The 20438-nt window shown below is 40.3% G+C and overlaps 1 protein-coding gene across 1 annotated transcript in view; it reads left to right on the plus strand.

Annotated features, from left to right (window-relative positions):
- The first annotated feature begins 2679 nt into the window (after positions 1-2679).
- LOC117772708 (eukaryotic translation initiation factor 4 gamma 1-like) overlaps positions 2680-20438 on the plus strand; it is a 32363-nt gene continuing 14604 nt past the window's right edge. The window contains exons 1-8 of the mRNA XM_034604061.1: positions 2680-2761; positions 4871-4903; positions 6388-6408; positions 6976-7170; positions 7894-7996; positions 13481-13620; positions 19535-19627; positions 19952-20039. Of these exons, the coding sequence (XP_034459952.1) occupies positions 2735-2761; positions 4871-4903; positions 6388-6408; positions 6976-7170; positions 7894-7996; positions 13481-13620; positions 19535-19627; positions 19952-20039 (700 nt within the window). The 5' untranslated portion in view covers positions 2680-2734. The remainder of the gene's footprint in view (positions 2762-4870; positions 4904-6387; positions 6409-6975; positions 7171-7893; positions 7997-13480; positions 13621-19534; positions 19628-19951; positions 20040-20438) is intronic.

The raw sequence follows: 20438 nt of genomic DNA on the forward strand, positions 1-20438 counted from the left end.
AGTAAAAAATTTGCAATCTGATATATCGGCTGATATGACAAAGAAATTTGACAGAGGCTTCATATGTTACAGATTAATCATAAACTTGAGGAAAATCAAAAGAAAACATAAATGCACCCAAAATGTTACTGTAGATCCTGTATTAAGAAAATAAACATTTTTAAAAGTAAACATAAAGCGACATCTTCTGCATTGTATGTTCTGTAAAATACAAGTATTAATATTGAGTCATATTAGCAAACACAAACAGATACCAATATGAAAGGCTCATATAAGCCAATATTATCGTTCAACCAAGATCTTGCAACAATGCAACAAGTGAGGGAACCGTCACCACAGCAGTTTACATTTGGTAATAATTTGCAATAAAATTGATTGCACATGTAATTTCCACTTAAGAACAAGTGATTGAACAAGGTTCTAAAAGAACGCCAAAAAGAACACAAGTTTTTCCCGTCTTGTGTCTAAGCAGTGGTTAGAGTCATAATGCCAATCTCTTCAAAAACACACATTTCACATAATGTTGCCATGAAAAACCAATGGTTACGTGCTGTGGAAACTGATGCCTGTTGACAGTGTAAACAACATTGTAGGAAGTCAACCTCTTCACGCGTTGGTCCAAGAAGAAAGCCACTGCTCACAAAACTGCATGATTTTATACAACTTTAGAGGTGTGTTGATATAGGGCTTCAGAATGTGCAGGAGACAGGACATTTAAAGATCACACTATAAATCTTCCGAAACACACACCCAACGCCATAACTTGGCCAACTATGTCTCTTGACTTGAAATAATAGAATATCTTTAGAGAAGGTAGATTAACAAAACCCCTACAACAAAGAAGAGTAGCAGAAGATATCACCACAGATTTGTTGAAGACCGGTATGATACATTCCCAGGGCTGCAGGAGGATCAAATCTCTCTGACCAATATACAAAATGAATATAATGAAAGAATGAAATCTCAGTAATTAATGGTCTACAGACTTATGTCGCAGTTGGTTCTTAAATATAGACCCTTTCATTATAGTAAATTAGTAAAGCATTTCTGTTTTTTCAAACTTAAGGTTTCCTCTTTGGTTTTGGCGACTTGGATCATCAGAAACATTTATTTATACAATATTACATCTGTGTCTGTTTGATATGCTGCACAGTAACCCCTCAAGTAAAAACAATGGGTATAGCTGTAGATGCTGTGAAGTTAAACTGAAATGTGCTATTATATGTTCTCTGGTAACAAGATTTCCCCTTCTGTCTTCCTCGTAGGACAAACTGTTCCTCAGTGTAACCAGACTTGGGACCTTAAAGGATTCTTAACTGTAAGTACAGTATATAAGCTGTGACTACTAACACGAAATATCAGCTTTGGATTTACCCCTCTATTTAAGGGGGAGGAAGTAAACCTTTGCCTTTTCTCTTAAATGAAAATGTCCCATATTCTACTCAAACCTTCCTGCTATACTTTGTACTACGTTGTTGCCCATGTCGCAGGGGTGCTGAATGTGACAACAACTTCGGAAGTTGTCATTTTCATAACCTAAGACCCATTCTCTCTTTCTGCAGATTTGTACACAGGTCCACATCCGCCTCCCCATGCAGAACTCCATGAAATGAATAAAGCACCACAACCTATAACGGGACCCCCCTCCATCCCCCACCCGGCCCCCTCCCCTGGCCTGTCACAGGTAATGATCCATGCTACTTCACTATCTGCACTGGCTCCTGAAGGGCGTGTTGCTCTGTCCCACTTTGTTTCTCACAGGGGAAAAAAAGGGCTCTCGTAACACATAATGAAAAACAGATCACACAACAATGCACTTTCTCTGGTAGGGAAGGGTTACAGCAGCCACAAGAGGATTTTCCACTATGTCTCAGACAGTGCCTTAACGCAGTCTTTGTACTTAACAGTAATTGTCAGAAGTAACGGCATGAGCTGGCAATGTAGCTTGTGCTACAAGGAAGCGAATGGTTGACACCTGGGTCTGTGTGGTTCTTTAAAGTAAGAGGGCAAGAATACAATCAATTCGGAAGGTTTTACCCCCTCCTACTCAAGGTAGTTTTTTCCAAATAACTCAATTCTCAATTCCTTTGTCTGCTCACCATCAATCTCGTAGCCCATCGTCTGATGTTGAATTAGCATCTGCGGGCAATGGCCAATATTTTGGGGCTTCTGGTGTAGACATCACCGCAAGACTCAGTTTACAGTCCAAGTTTATTTTCACACAAATCCAATTTTTTACCGACACAAAGAGCGATACGTTTTATAGGTGTTTTAGGTCCAGATGGCATTTTGGCTAATATCTATTAACGGCTATCTGCACATGAATGCAGATAAATTTAAAAGTTGATAGTCAATGCCTTTAAGTCAATGTGTTCCATCTCTTTTGCTCTCCACACAGACTGTTTACTTGAGGGCAACCAAAGCCTGCTCAAACTGGAAACCAGCTCCAAAATCTTGTCCCTCATCTGCAGATTCTGTAAATGCACATGCAGAATGTATTTATAGAGATTAGCTCACCATTAAATTGAAAATACAAAAGATGCTGGTATCATGAGAAAAAAAACTGAACAATAACCTGAGCACAAATATTGGCCTCACTACCTGTGCACTTGTTGACCACTTTTCATCCCACTTGCTCCCTGTCCCTCCTGCATCCCATTCTTCTGCTGTTGATATCACTTCCTGTCTCTTGCAGCCCCCTTCTGTTGTGTTTGCCTCCCCGCCGCCTCCACAAATGAACCCAACACCACAGACCCGACAGGTAGGCCTGCCCACTGCTCACCCAACCCTGCAGCACACAGTGGTGGATTTAGGTCCATTCCTGAAAAATAATTACTAATTCTATTACATATCTAAAACGGAGTATAAGGGCCATATTTAGGGGAAAAAAGCAGATTTTTGGACCACTACCAAAATTTTCCTCCACAAAGCAGGAATGTTCCGTGTGGTTCTTTCTTCAGAATAGACCGTTTCTTTCACAACCATTTCAAAGTCTGAATACTTTAGTTAATGTGGTGCTGATGAGCCAAAAGTATTTCAATAATTTGTGAAACCTACACTAAAGTATAACTAAAAAAGATGCTCCAAATTCCTAATTTGAACACACTATAAAGTGACACGCAGCCTAAAATTACTACTTTATTCTTAAGTTAACTTAAGACTTCTTTTGTAATACTACGACTTTATCTTTGTAAATCTACGTTTCTCTCATAATCTCCCCCCCCCCTTTAAGTGGCCCTAATACTCCGCCCTACATATCAGAGACAGTAGTTATCAAGTTATTAAAACAGTCAGTCAAACTGCACCTTTTGCAGTAACTTCCACACAAGTGACTGAGTTACTGCAGGGCTCCAGAGTTTGACCATTTTGGTCACACATTCGATACTAACCTAATCAGTCAAACTTTAAACCTTAATACAAATCTAATCTAAATCGTAACCATCACATACTGTTAACTCAGCTGGTAACATATATTCTGTGTCAAATGTTTCATATTTATTCAAGAGCTATTTTTGTTAACGGAGCCAGAGAGTCCATTTTATGTATGGTTTTGGTTGTGTGTGGTAATTTTTTTTATTTATTTAGGATATTTTAATCTTTTTAATTCTAATTCAAATGTCGGACTGAATATTCTTTAGAATTAAGATCATTGCTCTTTGAAAGGATGCACTTGCATGATTATGCTATAATATTATCATTATACCGGTGGTTTAAAAGGGTTTCACAATAATGATGGCGTTATATAATTTTTCGCAATAATTTGTGGTACAAAATGGCGTCCAACAAAATGTTATTGTGACAGACTCACCTTAATATTTTTGATGATGCATTAAGTTAGAGGTTTCCTTATTCAGATTACAGCTTTAGTTCTCTGAGGATTTCTTTCATATCCAGGCAAACTTGGTATTGTACAATAACATATCCTTAACTGATTCGATATTGAATCAGACTGAAATCCAATCAAGACCTTGTGAATCAGACTTGATTTGGGGAATCAGTGGCAATACCCAGCCCTAGTTAGACATTATCAATATATATATATGGGAACTGTCAAGTAGGTGAATTATTGCAGTGCCAAGCGGTGGACATTTGTTGGTGCCCCTAAATTACAGTATGTGCTAGTGCACCTAAATTAAATAGTTAGGCGCACCCGTTCAACCACCGTACTGTCTGAGTTGCGTTCACATTGTATATCTAAGTTTAGTTTTCTGTAATTCCTGGCCTTACTTCTGTCAGAGAAATCACAGACAAACTACTCCAGATATAAAGCCTGGATAGAAAGTATCAAGGTCTTTTGTGTGCCAGTTTAGCATTACTTCTGCTCCTTGTCGCCATCTGAAATCCTCTCAGTAGAAAACACAGTGTAGAGTCTTTTGAACATATGTGTAAATTCCTCAGAACGTTTGCATATTTGCTTGCTTCTCACCAGTCCTGCACCATTTTAGCTGTCAGTATCAGCCTGCCCTTTATACGCCTCACAAATTCTAACATCGTAGTGTGCTACATGCTCGCACCGGCCTTCTCTACATGGTTTAAACTCCTTTCTCACTTTTACTCCTTGATGCTGGAGGAAATGCAAGTGGCTCCAACTGCATTTGTTGTAATTCGTTTTTTAGTTTTTATTGTTGTATTTCAAGTCAGTCCTGCTGTATTGATCATGTTAAATGTGTTTTTACCAATTGTTTAAATAAGATGGTTATATTGTAAATGAATTGTGAATGAATAGCAAATACTAGGTGACCACAACTAAAAGAAGAAAAAAAAATTCTACAGAAAGTGGGCACACCCCTCTGCTATAATGGTCAGGAAACTGTCGTTGATCTTGTGCTTTTTCTAACCTCTGCTCTGTCTGCCTCTCCTCCTCCTCTAGTTTGCCCCAGGGCCCCGACCTTTACACCAACAGGTACTAACAGCACAAGTGACTAATATGACAGGGATTGGATAGATGGGGTCTCTTTTCTTTGAATGAAAAGACTTACAGTTTCCAAATAGAGATGTTCCAATACTGATTCTCATACCTGGATTTAATTCTAATTGTGCCACCCTTCAAAACTGAAGTCTTGCATACACGTCACCATTTTACATTTCACACAAGACATTTCTGAATCTGATATCGATATCTAAACATCTGTAGTTCCATGGTGTGATTTGACTAAAGAACTTGACAAAATCAAACTCCAAGATATTTTTGATAAACATACCTTGGTGTTACTGATTTTATGAAGTTTTCCAGGTAACCTTTGTTGTTTTTAGGAAATATTTGTACATAAAGTTATTGTAAATTTACAACAGTAATGTTTACTTCCCAACCACATAAGAATCTGAATTCAGATCAATAAAAAAGGAAATAATTTATTTCATTAAATGATGTACCGAACATTTTGATAAACCCCAAGAATATACAATAGCTTGATAAAAAATAATTTTAGTTGCCATTATATTTTAAGATTTCACCTTCCGTACATGTGGGAATTTAAGCATTAGATTTAGACCACGACCAAGTTATGAGCCAGCTGTTTATATTGGCATATTATCAATATTTGATAATAATATTTGTAATATTTACAGGTAAGAACCTTTTTTCCAGAACATAAAGTGGTATAATAAGCTTGTGGTAATGATGGACAATATTGAACAGTGCGCAGATAATTTTTTTAATAAGACAGCAGAGGCTTTTTTTTTTACACTGTCACGTATTATGTTGGAAATCAAAGGATCTTCAGTTAACTAAAATTAAGCTTTAATAGTTGGGATGTCTTAACTGTATTTTTGGTGTTAAGCTCTTTCTTGATTTGTTAGAAGCTCTGTTTTAAAACAGTGGACACATACAAAATATTAAACAGTGAGACCATTCCAGTCTTCAAGATATATGCTGACATTATCATGTCAAAATTAAAAAGAATCCTGTAATGTCCTTTGGGCCATTGACTTTGATTTGTTTTTATTTGATATCTTGAACTTAACCTGCTCCAGGTCAGGTAGGCGGTTCAGGATTAGTCACCATGGTGATTTACCTTGATGGGAAGTGAACCAGCCTCATTGGACGGAAAAATCTAAGCTATACACACTGCAAATCCTGCCTTGTAGTACAGGCCCCCTCATTTTTCCTCTGCTATGTCAACCGTCATGTTGGTCATCCCATTTGTTTGCTAAATTAGCTAGCCAGCTGATGTAATTTCAAGACAAGTAGACCTAGTTTATGATGAGTAAATGTTCTGCCTATTGTCTGCATGCTGCTTGTTAATTCACTGCTTGGCTCAGAATGGATGGTTCCTGGGCTTTCTCTAACTGATGGTGGTTTTCTTTCTCTCACTCCTTCTCTTCCCACCCTCCTGTTGCCTCCATATGATGTGTGTCTGTGTGTGATCTGTGTTTGTGCTGCTGAAGGGAAGCTTCAGGTCGCTACAGGTAACTCATCCTTTTTCTTCCAGTTTTTCCTTCAGTCTTTCCCCCCTCATCCTCATGAGGAGGGAATATGTGTGTGACTAATATTTGGCAGCTTTGTTCTTTGTTGGCTTGGTGTCATTTCGCTGGCTACGGCAGTTAGCTCCCAGGCGAGCAGCAGAATGTCAATGAGGAGGCTCTGAATGAACCTGCATTAGCTGCTTTATCTCTCCTGGCAGGCAGGGCCAATATGTTTCCAGTTGGAGTGTAGCCACAGATTCATGGGCAAACTTTGAGCCTTGCTGTTATGTTGGACAAGCCACCTCCACTTGGTCCAATAGATTAAATCAGATCAGGGTACTGGGGGTATGTTTTATGTCAGAGGTTTCAGAAAGATAACTAATAATTACCTCGTTACTTTGTCTCTTTTCTACCTAATTCATCCCATTAATCTTCCAACATTTTCCATTCATCCTGTTCCCCTCTTGCTTGTCTTTCCCACTAACATCTACATTTGTTCTATGTCCTCTCAATATCAATCTCCATCCTCACCTTTCCCTTACTATTTATTCTCACCTCCCTGCTGTTTAGCCCTACTACACCAACAGGGCCAGCTTGCCTCCTGGTAGTGGGCCGCGAGGTGTCCCTCCCAGCAATGCCCCTCGACCCGTGGCGCCCACCCATGTCTACCAGCCAGGCCCTGGCTCCCAAATGATGATGATCCCTGGGCAACAGTTGCCCTTCCCCAACTCGCCTCAGGGACCCGCCTACTTCATACCGGGACAGGTAGGGGGCACAAACTGGGTTGTTTTCAGCTAGTGACACTGCCAGATTGTCCTTGTGCACAAACCAGATGGTGTAAATAATTGAGCAGACATGGCACACCACATTTACACACATAACTTTCCAAGTTGATGAAAAGAGAAAAAAAATATTTTCCTTTTTATGCCTGTGTAAATATTAAGCTTTTGTTATCCACCCATTGTTGTAATAAATGTTCTATACATTACAGACACAAGGTATTAAGTCCTGCACAGGTCCGTTTTTGTACTGGAGCCGTTACCCGCATTTATCTCTAAGTCCAATACAGATCCGCTGGGACTCGTTAATATAAAACACGCGACCTGACCCATAACCCGGGATGAAACACACATGCAACATACACACCAACTAAATACGCACTCACATAAACTAGGTTATGTCCTCCTTGTCCTCCTGTTCTGGTGGCCGAGTTGTGTTCTTGTTAAAGTATCTGCAATGTCACAGCAACTGTGCTGCCTCCGTAAAAACGTGCCAAGCTTATACATTGTGGCACTTTTTACAAGCAGTAAAGCCACTAAGCAAACTACACAGTTACTTACCTTGAGATTTTACAGTGAAGAGAGGGGGACTTATCTTGTGTACAAGTCTGAGTCACACTTTTATACGTTTTTATCACTGTGGTATGATTTTGTCTTGTTCCTCTCTTTCTGTCTTATCTTCCATGTTCCCTTCTGTTTGTTTCCTTAGTACCGGTCAGCTACCTACGTGGCCACACCCCAGCAATACCCAGTCCCAGCAGGCACCCCAGGCTTCTACCCAGGCACCAGCCCAGCTGAATATGGTACTTATGGTAAGAGGCTCTACCTGGGGCCTCACCTGAGCCACTCACACACACAGAGAGACACTTAACAGGGGTTTTTAAATTGACACAGGCCCCTTTTATACACAGATCCCGCTACAGTGATGTTAACAATACCCCTTGTGTTTACACTGAACCAATCAAAGCCACCATACTGCTGCCCCAGTATCTCGACTGCCCCCAATGCGGTGTCGGAATCAGAGGCATCAGAACACTGTTACCTGTTACTACCAGCAACCACAGGTCCAACATGTTCCAAAGTTGATCAGTTAAGGAAGCAAAAAAAATGTACACTGACATGTACCATGTCCGCAACATTAAATTTCTAACACTCCTTAATGTAATGTTAAGAATTATTTTACAGAAGGCAGGCAGCATGGCACGCTTACAAAGATAACCTCATGAAAAATCCTCCCCTGTGGTAACTGATGACTCACATATTGCTGTTACCGAGGTAGTTGTTTTCAAAAGGTTTTCCACTTATCATTTCATGTTTTATCTTTCGTCCTCGTGATTTAGTTTCTTTGTGATGTTCTTAGATGCTTTGGCAATCTGGGCTTTTTCCATTTGCTGCTCTGGTCACCGAGTCTTTTCATATCAATGTTTACAAAAAGAAGTGGTCTGCCTTTAATAAATCACTTCTAATGATGTTGCTATTAATTATTGTTGTCCTAATCTCAAAGGCCAAAATGACTCCGCTGTGTTCCTTACATCTTCTTGCTTCGTGGAAGCTCAATGTATCTACTGAGAATCTGTAGCAGAATGTTTAATGTCTGGAGGGGTGTTCCTCAGAACCAAAGAGCAACGACATCTGTCAGTTGTACAATGACATTCACAATCGCACACAGAGAAATCAGCAGAGATGACTCTGTCAGCTAACATGACCATATAACCATAATGAAATGCAGTTATAAGACAAGCTGTTGTCTTGGTGACGTGTTGAAAGTGGAACATGGAAAAAGTTGCTGTCTGTCATAGTCAGAGCAGCTTGAGTGAAACAGGTACACCAGAAAAATATATTAAAGCATGAATGTCAGTGTACATAACATCTGTATTTAGCATTTCAGATTCTTGTGTCTATAATGCACATAAAAAGCAGCTGTCAATAGTAATTAATACATATTAATGTATCTCTGGTTTTTAAACTCTTTATATATTACCAGCATATTCTGTTTTCATAAACATTCATAACTTCACATCTACAAAATGCAGTAGCACTGCAGACATGTTTCCTTCTGATCCCTTGGGTTGTCGCACCCTCTAGAGGCGGCTGAGTGTCAGTACACCACAAGAACTGACAATGCCCGAGCAAACTTGCTGACCCCCCCACTCACCAGCAGGCATCTAAACTATGTGTTGTCTTTGTTTAAACTGTAGCTCATCAGCAATCGAACGTGCAGGCCTGAATAAAGGACTGTAAAAACACAATTCTTCCTATTAGGCTTTTCATGCCCATGCTCTTTGCACCTCACCATGCAGTACACACACCCTGTGATGTGCATGGTGCTCGAACAATACCTCTGCACACTCTGCACTCGCGTATGCAAAGCTGCTAAGGGCAATGTGATTTTCCCACAGAGCTGTAACACGCTTGTATGAAGCAGAAAATGTGCCAGTGAAAATCAGTGTTTAAAGCAGCTAAATTAAGCCAAGATCAGTCTATAAGGTTTTTCAAATAAGCTATTCTCTTGAAGGGGTTTATGTGTTGGAAACAATCACAATGTAACTGCATGTTAGATTTCATTCGGGCTGCATTGAGAAGCAGACAGTCTAGCCAATCATTTGGTCTGAGCTCATCTTAGATTTTACCTTTATTTAACTTAAACAAATTTCTCAAAGTTGGTGTAAAAATGTTACCTGATTTTTGCATCCATTTGATCTGTTGCATGAAATCACCATTTTCAGTTTCCTCCTGCACTTAGTGAATGGATATGTCAACAACTCAACTCTATTTGCGATATATATTTTCACTGATCCTGTATTCTGAATATTATATTGATGTTAATGAACCCCATGTTAAATGATGTATTAAACTGTGAGCATGTTAAGGCATGCTATTTTTAAAAGACTGAATGCATTTGAAAATATAATCCGATAATAGACATGAGAACACTGAAGCCTGTAGCAGTCAACACTTTCTATTGTTGATATTCTCAAGGTAGCTGTTCAGTGATCATTAGATTAAGCATTATTCTTATTTGGCCAAACAATTGAAAATACATATCTGCTGTAGACTTAAGTTGAAAGTGGAAACACTAAATTGCAAATACATCCTGGTCCGGTCAAGGCAGATGGATGCCCACATTGAGTCGGGTTCTGCTAGAGGTTTCTTCCAGTCAATGAGGGAGTTTTTCCTCTACACAGTCACCAAAGTGCTTGCACGCTGTGGGAACCTTTGGTTTTCTCTATAAGTTTAAAGTCTTGACCTTCTATGTAAAATGCCTTGAGATAATGTATATTATAATTTGGCTCTATTTTCAAAACGATTGAAAATTGAGAGGTAGGGTGTCATTTACATGTATTTCTCAGAATAGTTAACGTATCTTGATTGAAAAAAATCGGACATTTATGGAACTGATGATCAAGAGTGTGTGCTGTTTGGTGTAGCCACTCAGTGGGACATTTCTTTGTATTTATTGTTTGTGTACTAAGTCTGTCTACTTAAATAAGAAAGAAACCAAAAAAATATCACCTCCTGAATTCAAAGGATTTAGTGTCAATTTAGTGACTTTTCTCTGCTTGTCCATGCAAGTCCTTTTCTTCATAGTATCAGACAGTCGAAGATCTGAAATAGCTGTTTGGCTGTCTATGGTGTTTATTTGTATGACTGTCTCATATGTTTGTGTTGGACAGTGTCACATTGCTAGTTCTGCAAGTCACATGTCACGACATCAGGTTGGCATATGACCCTGAATACGTGGTCATGTGACAGTGAGACATTGCTCTCAAACTCTAGTCTCTGATCTACTGTTTGCTTTGTAAACATACACTGGATATAGTGTAGGGCCAAGACAGTGGTACAGATATATTGTGTTTCTGAGCAGGAATAGTTATTTTCTTTCAGCACCATCATAAAACTTTGGTAAGGGGATAGTAACAGTCCCAGAATATCATTCTTTGATCCCCCACGCCCCAGCACTTTTAATTGGTGCCATCTCTTTGACCAATGATTCCTTTAATAGCCATCAGGTAAAGACACACACTCAAACATAGTGCTGCTGACGGAATATCTATTTTTAAGACTCCCTCCCCCAAAGTTGAGTGATCTGCTGAAGTAATCCTGCACACATACACACGACCCAGCCCTTGTTGTAGTAAACAATCCCGTGTATACCAGCATGGATCACATCAGTTGTCTGTTGTGATAAGATAGGGGCAGCCCTCAGCCGAATTAGAGCCATTCTGATTCGCACAACTGTACAGTTTTGTTTGCCTGCCAGTGCACTGTGGAGGGGGAAATGAAGGAAGGGAGGGAGGAAGGTAAAAAAAAAAAAAAAAAGTGGAAGGTCAGAGGGAGGAGCAAAATGGAGACACGCTGGAAGAGGGAGGGCTGAGCATTAAAAGAAGTCATTCTGAGAGGGCACCTGTAGAGAGGACAGGAAAAAGCCAGAGAGGGGGGTTTGAAGAGAAAACCCCTCTCCATTTTCTGGTTAAACGCAGATCTGCTTTCAGCAGGCATTCAACATGGGGAATCGTGGGTCTCAAGAGCAGCAGGATTCTGAGGGTAGGTGTCGTCTAGATAGTGTGTCTCTTTGCAGTCCGCCCCTCTCTCATTGCTCTCTCGACCTCCTGCACTTTGTGAGTCATATCTCAAGCCTCTTATTTACAGTATTGGGACACTGTCCAAGAAAAGTCTCATTCTGCCTTCTGGCTTTCTGCTTCCCAGCATGTTCCCCTTCAGCCCCTCGCTGTCCTTCTCTCTCCGTCTGTCTTCCCTCCCTTTCCCTCTTGCACGCTTGCTCTCTTCCCCCAGCCGGTGTGGGTTTTTGACTATATTTAGGCCGAGCTGCTCCTGGTCAACAATGCAGACTCAGTAATGTGAGTTAGACTGAAATGCATGCAGAGGGGGAGAGGGGCCGAGCAGGAGCTAGCCACTGCCAGGCTGAAAGAGAGGCCTTCTCAATCAGAGGATTTCATTATCCCAGTCCTTTGAAAGTGGGCAACAACTGAGCTGGACTGTAGCTGGGGTCAGGTACAAGGCCAGGTAATATCACTGAGCTCTTGGATGTCTTGTTGACGTTATTGACAGGGTGGGCTAATCGAAGTTCTTTGAGCTGTTGATTTGTTACTCTTTTCAGGAGCTGTTTTCAAGGTGTCTTGATTTAATTTATGAATTTTATATGATGATATCTATATCCTTAAGAAATAAGAGAAACCAATGCACAGAGGGAGAGGTTGCTTGGTCATGGCCTGAAGGCCTATACCTGTGCTGATCTCCAGATGCCATGTCGACCGTGCTGTCAGATTCAACATGAAGGGGAATTCTGAGCTTACGCAAGAGCATACAGAGTCGACGGAAAGACACAATTTAAAATAATATGTTTATTTGTTTTCAGTGACTTGTTTCATAAATCAACATTTCATGTAAATATGCCAAGAACTTGGTGTTCCCAGGATCTGAAATGACATGATTGTTAATTATTGTCAGTAATATCATAACAAATATTCAGAAAAACTGAATATTTTTAGGCAGTATAAATATGTCGCATTAAGCTCACAGATTTGCTCAAGTAACTCGAGGCAAAAAATTCTACATGAATTTGAATACAGTGGAAGAGCTATTCAGCAGGTACTGTCTGGTACCCTCTGAGTGCAAGGCCTTGCTTTACTGAAACAGTTTGGATGTATGAGCGTATAAAAGTAAAGAACACACTGGTTTACACAAACATTTGACCTGGTATTAAATACCATCATTTATCCTGATATGGTCAGGATGTCCTTGTATGGTTTTAATGATTATTGTTTATTCTTTTACAGTCTCTAAACTCATTTATATATTTATTTTTTTTCACTTGTTTTCACTCATGAATCATAACTAAATCCCTGAAGATAAAAGTGAAATGTTGCTGTGATACGTTTAAACATTGTTTATTTTTATAATCTAGGAATGGAAGTGTAATTACAGTGTCATTACACAGATTGTAAACGGTTCATTATTACTTCATCAGATATATGCATTAAATGTTAATATAAGCCCAACACATCCTCAACTGGTGCTGAAAAGACTTAAGTACCTACTAAAACAATTACCTCAGTGTAATGGCATTATAACATTGTACTGGACATAAAACAGCAGCTGTTATGCTGTAAAATCACATTTCACATTTTAGATGCAGCAGAACTTGACTTTCAGAACATTATCGATGTTGGCTGTCATTGTGTAAATACAGCTCATGTGTTGTCTTGTGTGTTTATGTCGTGTAGGATTAAATCAGAATGTGTTGGTTGACGTTGTTCTCTCTGTCTGATCCGCAGCAGGGGCCTACTACCCCGCCCAGCCACAGTTCACCCCCTCGGTGCAGGCGGCACCGGTTATTATGAACCCTGCCCCTCAACAGCAGCAACCACCACCTCAGCCTCCACAACACATCCCCACGAAACGGGAACGCAAACCGGTACAGTTGCTATTCCATAACACAAAATATGTTACATAACTTACTTGTAGTCTTGATGAACACATTTGCTGTTTAGGGTTTCCATATTATCCTCTTTTGTCTCATAGTCTCCTCATGATTCCAAGCAATAACCTTTTATTAGCAGAATGAACCATTAACCTGGAACAGGCTTCTTAGAATGTTAAACATGGTTGAAATGTGAATAACTGAGTAGCACAGACCTTAAAGAACAGTTTGTTTAAAATGGAAAATGTTATCAGCTCTATTTGAACAGCATGTGTGTATCAGAGGTCAGGTACTTAAACTCTCACTAGTCCTTTTTAAATATTTCCATGTGAAGACAGCATATGTGTTTTCAACCCATGAGAAAATCCCATCCCCAAACAGCTACTTTGAGATAGACTCAAGTTCTTAGGATAAATTTTGACTTCCTCCCGATTTCCTCTATTTTTGATTCTTTGGGGCATTAAAATGTTTCAGATCAACCAACTTATTTTAACATTATTTTGACATCATGATTAAACACTACTTCCGCTTTTAAAGATATAATATGTAACAATTATACTATGACTAAAGATGATTAGACATATGTTTATTTTTTTGTACTTGCGCTATCCAAAATGTTTCTAACAATTTTCAAACCCAGAGAAATCCCCAATTTTTTCAAGGTAACAGGACGTTTCATTTTGGTTGCCTTTTTAATTACATCATATCCTCTTTACCGATAGCTTTGCCTGTCTCGGCTGTAACCTCTTGGGCATATGACGAAAGAAAAACCCACAGTTGGCCAATTAGACAGCCGGCTGTTTACTCTGTCCACTGTTTGCACTGGACACTCATAATGGATCACGATTAGTCATTGCTGTTTGCTGCGTAATGTAAATAAAACTCAGTAACATGACTTGCTCGTGTCAGGTAGATTTTCATTGGCAATGGTGGTAAAGACAACAACTCACATTATCCCACGCTGCCTCACTATGTCATCAAACTAGATCATTTGTTAATGTTTACAGAGAGAACCCTAGAGGCCGAAGTTTGAATTGCATGTTTAAATTATCATTCCATTTATTGAAGGTAAAGAGTGAAGAAGTAATTGCCCCCAAAACCTAATAAATGGTTGTGTCGCTGTCGGCGGCCCCAACTGCATTCAAATGTTTGCTATAACTTGCGACAAGTCTTTAATATCACTAGAGGAATTTTTGGTCATGTTTCTTTGTAGAATTGTTTTAATTAAACCACATCAGAGGGTTTTCAAGCATTAATTCCCAGTTGAAGGTCTTGGCCACGGCATCTCCACTGGATTTAAATCACAACTTTGACTAGGCCACTCCAAAACCTTAATTTTATATCTTTTGAGCCATTCAGAGGTGGAATGCCTGTATGCTCTGGATCATTGTCCTGCTGCAAAACCCAACTGCACTTGAGGTTTAGGCCACAAACTGATAGGTGGATACTCTCCTTCAGGATTTTCTGGTAAAAGAGCAGAAGTCGTGGTTCCTTCAATGATGGCCTGGATTGTCCAGGAACTGAAGCAGCAAAGCAGCCCCAGACATTCACACCACTACCACCTACCAGGGTGTTTAACTGTTGGTACGATGCTCTTACTGTGGAATGCTGTTAGCTTTTTCGCTAGATTTCCGTAGCTGGACCCATGTCCTTTTAAAAAAGGACGACTTTTTACTCCTCCACAGAAGATTATTTTAACGGTCTAATGGGACATCAAGCTGTTTTTTGGCGAAAGTGAAACAAACCTTTTTGTTCTCTTTGGTCAGCAGTGGTTTGCAGCTTGCAATATATATTACATTTTCGCTTATTGTCTTCCTCTTTATGAAATTGAGAAACCTGACCTTAACTGTGTCAAGTAAGGCCGGCAGTTCTTTAGATGTTTGTCTGGATTCTTTCGTGATCTTTTGCTCCGATGATTCGTGGAAGTGCTTTTGCAGGACTTTTGGTCAGCCAGCCACTCCAGGGAAGGTTCACCACAAATTCAACTTTTCTTAATTTGACCCTTCTGTTTTGGAATGGCTGTTTGCTTGGCCTGTGTTAATGCTCTGGAGCTACTTCAGATTATTCCATGTCATTACTGAGTCCTCCTCAAACACTTCTACAATATACCATGCACTGACTGCTACAGGGCGATATGCATTCCACATACAGCCAGACAGACGTTTGCAGAATTAGTAGGTAGATGGTTCTTACCATGGTTTTCTTCCTTGAGTCTTGGCAATGGTTTTCTAACCATTTCTAGACTAGATAGATTTCAGTGACTTAGTTTTACATCTGTTCTTGAATGCATTAAGTTCGTGGCATCATGTGATGTTTCTTTAACCGACTTAACATTGCCAGGCAGGTTCTGCTGGGGTGATGTTTAGATTGAGGCAGTAATCCTGCATGGGTTACTCATGACAGTTATCAATTCAATTTAGTTAATTGGTTGATTTAAGAAACTAAGGGAGCAATTCATTTTTCACATTTGGCCAGATAGGTTTGGATAGCATTTTTCCTTCATAAATTTAAAAACTGCATTTTTGTTTACTTGGGTTTAACTTTGTCTAATATTAAAATGTGTTTGTTGATTCGAAACTTTTAACTGTGACAAATGTACAAAAATGAACAAATGTGTTCCAGGATGGATTTTCCCCAAACTTGGTGTGAAATATTATTTTGGAAGGTATTTCAAGATAATTAACCTTTGGTGCTAATGGTTCTACGGTCAAGGTAAATACAAAATATGAACAGCAAAGGCCTGGTGTAAAATCAGTGCACTGCAGGCAGTAAATTCTATATGAATATTTTTTTTATTGCAACTTTTAATTACATCCTATTCTGTACCCTGTTCACTAGTGAAATTGTATCATCCTTTAAACACCAAAAATAATAGTTAATGTACCTGTTCAGGCGAAGGTGGATTTTCTTTTACTTTTTAAAAAGCTAAACCTATTGAAATGTTCCCAATGCAGTGGACACTGTTGTGGTCATTGAAAAAATTATTATACAAAAATGTTTTCAACGGATTTGCCCAATTTCTTTGCATTTGTCAAAAGATTCAACACTTTAATTTCCAAAAATGTGAATTTTCTTGTTTGATGTGCCAGGATTCACAGGGCTAGAATAACATCGAGGTGAACTCGACCGTAGCTTGGTGTTCTGTTAGACTGAGCTGCTGTGCAACATATTCCCCAGTTCTACAGTATGTCTAGTGTTTCCTCTGCTCTCAGATGGCCCTCGCCTGGTATGTGGTAGCTCTCTGTGAACTGAAGCCCCAGTTTGTGCCTCATGTAATCTTCGTCTTTACAGTCTGTGCTGATGGTTGCATTTGAGTCACAAATATACGCCACTGGTTTTCCAAAACACCTTTCCTGGTACCCCAGAGACTCCTCTATCCAGTTAAAATAAGTATTTTATTTTCTGCAAATCTGTTTTTCAACCTGTTTCACTTGATGCCACTTACTTCATTTAATCAACGATTGCAGTCAAAGTGACTCATCTCCTTGATCAAAGTTTTAAAATAACCTTTTATTAGAGTCTCTGTTAAATCATGACGGGCACAAACATGTGCTATGTGAACAGGTTTGGCTGTGTATGGGTTTTCTCTCATAGTGCTGCTAATCAACTTGTGTCACTGTGTCTTGAAACTGGTTTTGTCTAGTTTGGAGCTTATCTGTGGTAAATTTGGGGCCTGACTAGCAGAATTTGTTTTACTTTATGGAAGCTGGGACTTGAACCATTGTTTGTCCTCATCTGATTAGGCATAAGTCATTATCTGCCAATACATGATGTCATCTTTTTCTCCATGTAGAATCTTCCATATATTAAGGCTTGGTTTAGTAAGAAGCCTGGAAAGGGGGGTCTCAGCGATCAGTGGAGTTGCTCTGCTCTTTTGCCTCGATACTCCCACGATGTCTGGGTGCCTCTCATCGAGGTTTATAAATGCTTATCAGTGACTGTTGTCACCTGGGGTGGACTTTGTCCCCGTTCCCATGGGCTAAGGCCGTGTTTCGATGTTGGCTTCAAGGTCCTGATGCACTGTCTCTGTAACACACATCCACACAAAATGTCACTCGAAGAACTGTGGCACAAAACTGCTTGAGTGAGTGATATTCATACTTCAGCTATGTTACCTTCCTCTTACAGGACTGTGTAGACGTGCACAACCTTTATGTAGTTGCATAATGCTAACATCATGCATTGGCTGAAGCTGTGCAAACTACCTTTTCTTAACTTTTCTACTCCCTCTCTCCCCCTCTGGCTGTGTGTCAAAGAAAAAATGTGGAGTGGAGGGGGGTGAAGGACATATCAGCACATAGCTCAGCTCCACGTGGCCATCGGTCTCCTCCCTTTTCTGAGCCGGAAGGGCTAACCATCCAGCCTTCCTCTGCTGCTGTGGCAGCTCCCTCCCCCTCCTCCTTCTCTCAGAGGGAGGGAGCCTGAAAAATAAATTGAGGAAAAACTGGTACAGTGTACACACACAGAGAGAGAGAGAGGGAGAGGGAGAGAGAGAGAGAATGAGGAAAAAGGGGGAGTTTCTTGTCCTAACTGCTGCTCATTTGATAATAATAACTTTTTTTCCCCCTTTTTGAAACCCTCCCATTTCCCTTACCCAGCCCCTCCTTAACTCTCCGGCCCCTTCAACTCTGTGTTCGCCTCTGTGGGCGGGGGGTGCACATTCCAATGCCATAGCTTTACAAGGCCAGTCGCATTATCCTTTTTTCACCCCCCTCCCTGTACTGTTCAGCAGTGAAAGAGGGAGGGAGTGAGTCAAGTTGCTAGCTAGCTTACTGACAGTCAGGCCCAGCTCGGTCCTGCTCTGCTGGCGTGTAGCTCACTCTGGATGTGTGTGTGAGTTTAGCTGAGGTAAACCGAGTGCTACATCCACCCACCACCCTGCTCTGCTGGGTTTAAAGTCCAACCCCGAGGCCCACTGGAACTGCTACTCCAGTCCCAGGATGAGAGAGGCCTGCTAGGGTTTGTAATGCTCCGGGAGGGGAGTTGCTGACAGGCTGAACCAGGTTAAGGTCAGTAGCAACAAGCCAATATTGTTCTTAAAGTCAGAATTTGGCCGACAAGTTGTAAGCGACAAACCAGCTCGCTGTTATTTTGTACAGTTAATCTCTTGTCTAGTGACTGGGTGCGTCCCTTTATTTCGTAGCTTTCTGGCTCATACCACATTCATGACAGCTCTGACTTCCAAAAGTAAGTATGTGTAGAGTGAGTGAGAGAAAAAGAGTGCTGAGTAGAAACACGTTTGCAGTGTAAGGGCCCTGCTTATGAGTGAGTGATAAGATTTTCACTCAGCCCCCCCCCCCCCCCGTCTCTGTGTTTACACAGGAAAGCTGTCTGTTGTCCGTCCTGATTGTGTTTTGCATTTGTGAGAGTCTGAAATTTTCACATCAGCTTAAATCGGCAAAGGAATTTTTCGGACTATTTGGCTTAAAGTCTGTTAACTCGGTTCCTGCTAAGTCAGACAGCTTTAACGGTGACTAAGAGGCTGAGGCTCTTTCAGTTTAACAGCCGAGGAATTTGCATGGCGGTTAGTGTTTGATTTGGTGTACCTCAGCATTCACAGAGTGAGAATTGTAGCTTACATTGAATGAGAGGCACACAGGGAGTCATAGCAGAAGGGAGGACTTGGAAAGGGCTGATGATTATAGGCGTTGCATCATGGGAAGGCTACCTTTATTTTACAAGTTGCTCCACACTGTTGGAGGTTTTCTCTTGTTTTTTTTATTCTTTATTTGGAGAACAAAAACCATGCAGATTGACTAATGAAGGTTTATCAGGTCTTAGATTTATGTCATTATTTTAGTGCTTTTTCTACTTTGCAGATTTATTACCTGCCCTCTTAACTTTCTATTTCTCTGGTTTTACCTAACACTCCCACCCTGACAGCTGATCTCCTCCCTCTCTCCCCCAGATAAGAATAAGAGACCCAAACCAAGGAGGTCGAGACATTACAGAGGAGATTATGTCAGGGGGCCGTAGTGGCTCTACCCCAACCCCACCACAGGTGAGCTATAATGCCGTGATCCCAACTAAGCAGAGTAACACAGCGAACATTGAAATCAACAGCATCCATTATATTTTGAACAGACAAATTAACTCTCTCAAATTTTGGAAAAAGGTTAATTTAAGTGACGAGACTAACTAAACACAACTTCTAAACTCCTAAAACAAGAATTTGTTCACAGGAAATGCTACAGATTGTCAGCTCTCACACACGTGTTACAATACAAAGCATTGTTTCTTTTCTCCTAGTCGAGTGGAAAAAGTAGTGTTGTCCTCACCACAAAGGTCACACGTCATTATTCAATGTGTGTATGTCTCCCAACAGACCATATCTGGATCAGAAAACACAGCAGTGGCACAGGCCAACGGTGAGAGCGTCCCAGCTGACGATACACCAGCACTGGTTAGACCAGGTGAGTGCCACATGGACAGAAGCATATAATAGTGCTTCTTACTCTTTTATGTTTAGCATTTGTTTTTACACTTCTCATATGTTTAATGCATATATTGTTATTTTTCTTGTGGGTGGTTCAAAGTTGTTGCTCCATAAGTAATTAAAGATAACATCTGAATGAAATGTGTCCTTACTTGCCCCTTTCCATTTAGCCGTTTAGGTCACGTTAAATTTAACTTAATCAGTGGTTTCCTCAAAACATTTTATCTTCCTGCCTGAAGCCTTAACTGTTCCCAGCTGATTGTTTCGTCTTTAGATCGTTTTTCTGTTAAGGGCAGTCTTAACTTCAGGGGTAGACCATATTACCACATAGGACCTCGTGTTTTATGAATGATCTTACGTAATAATTGATTTGATA

The sequence above is a fragment of the Hippoglossus hippoglossus genome, chromosome 13 (genome assembly GCF_009819705.1).
Source record: "Hippoglossus hippoglossus isolate fHipHip1 chromosome 13, fHipHip1.pri, whole genome shotgun sequence".
NCBI classification, from domain to species: domain Eukaryota; kingdom Metazoa; phylum Chordata; class Actinopteri; order Pleuronectiformes; family Pleuronectidae; genus Hippoglossus; species Hippoglossus hippoglossus.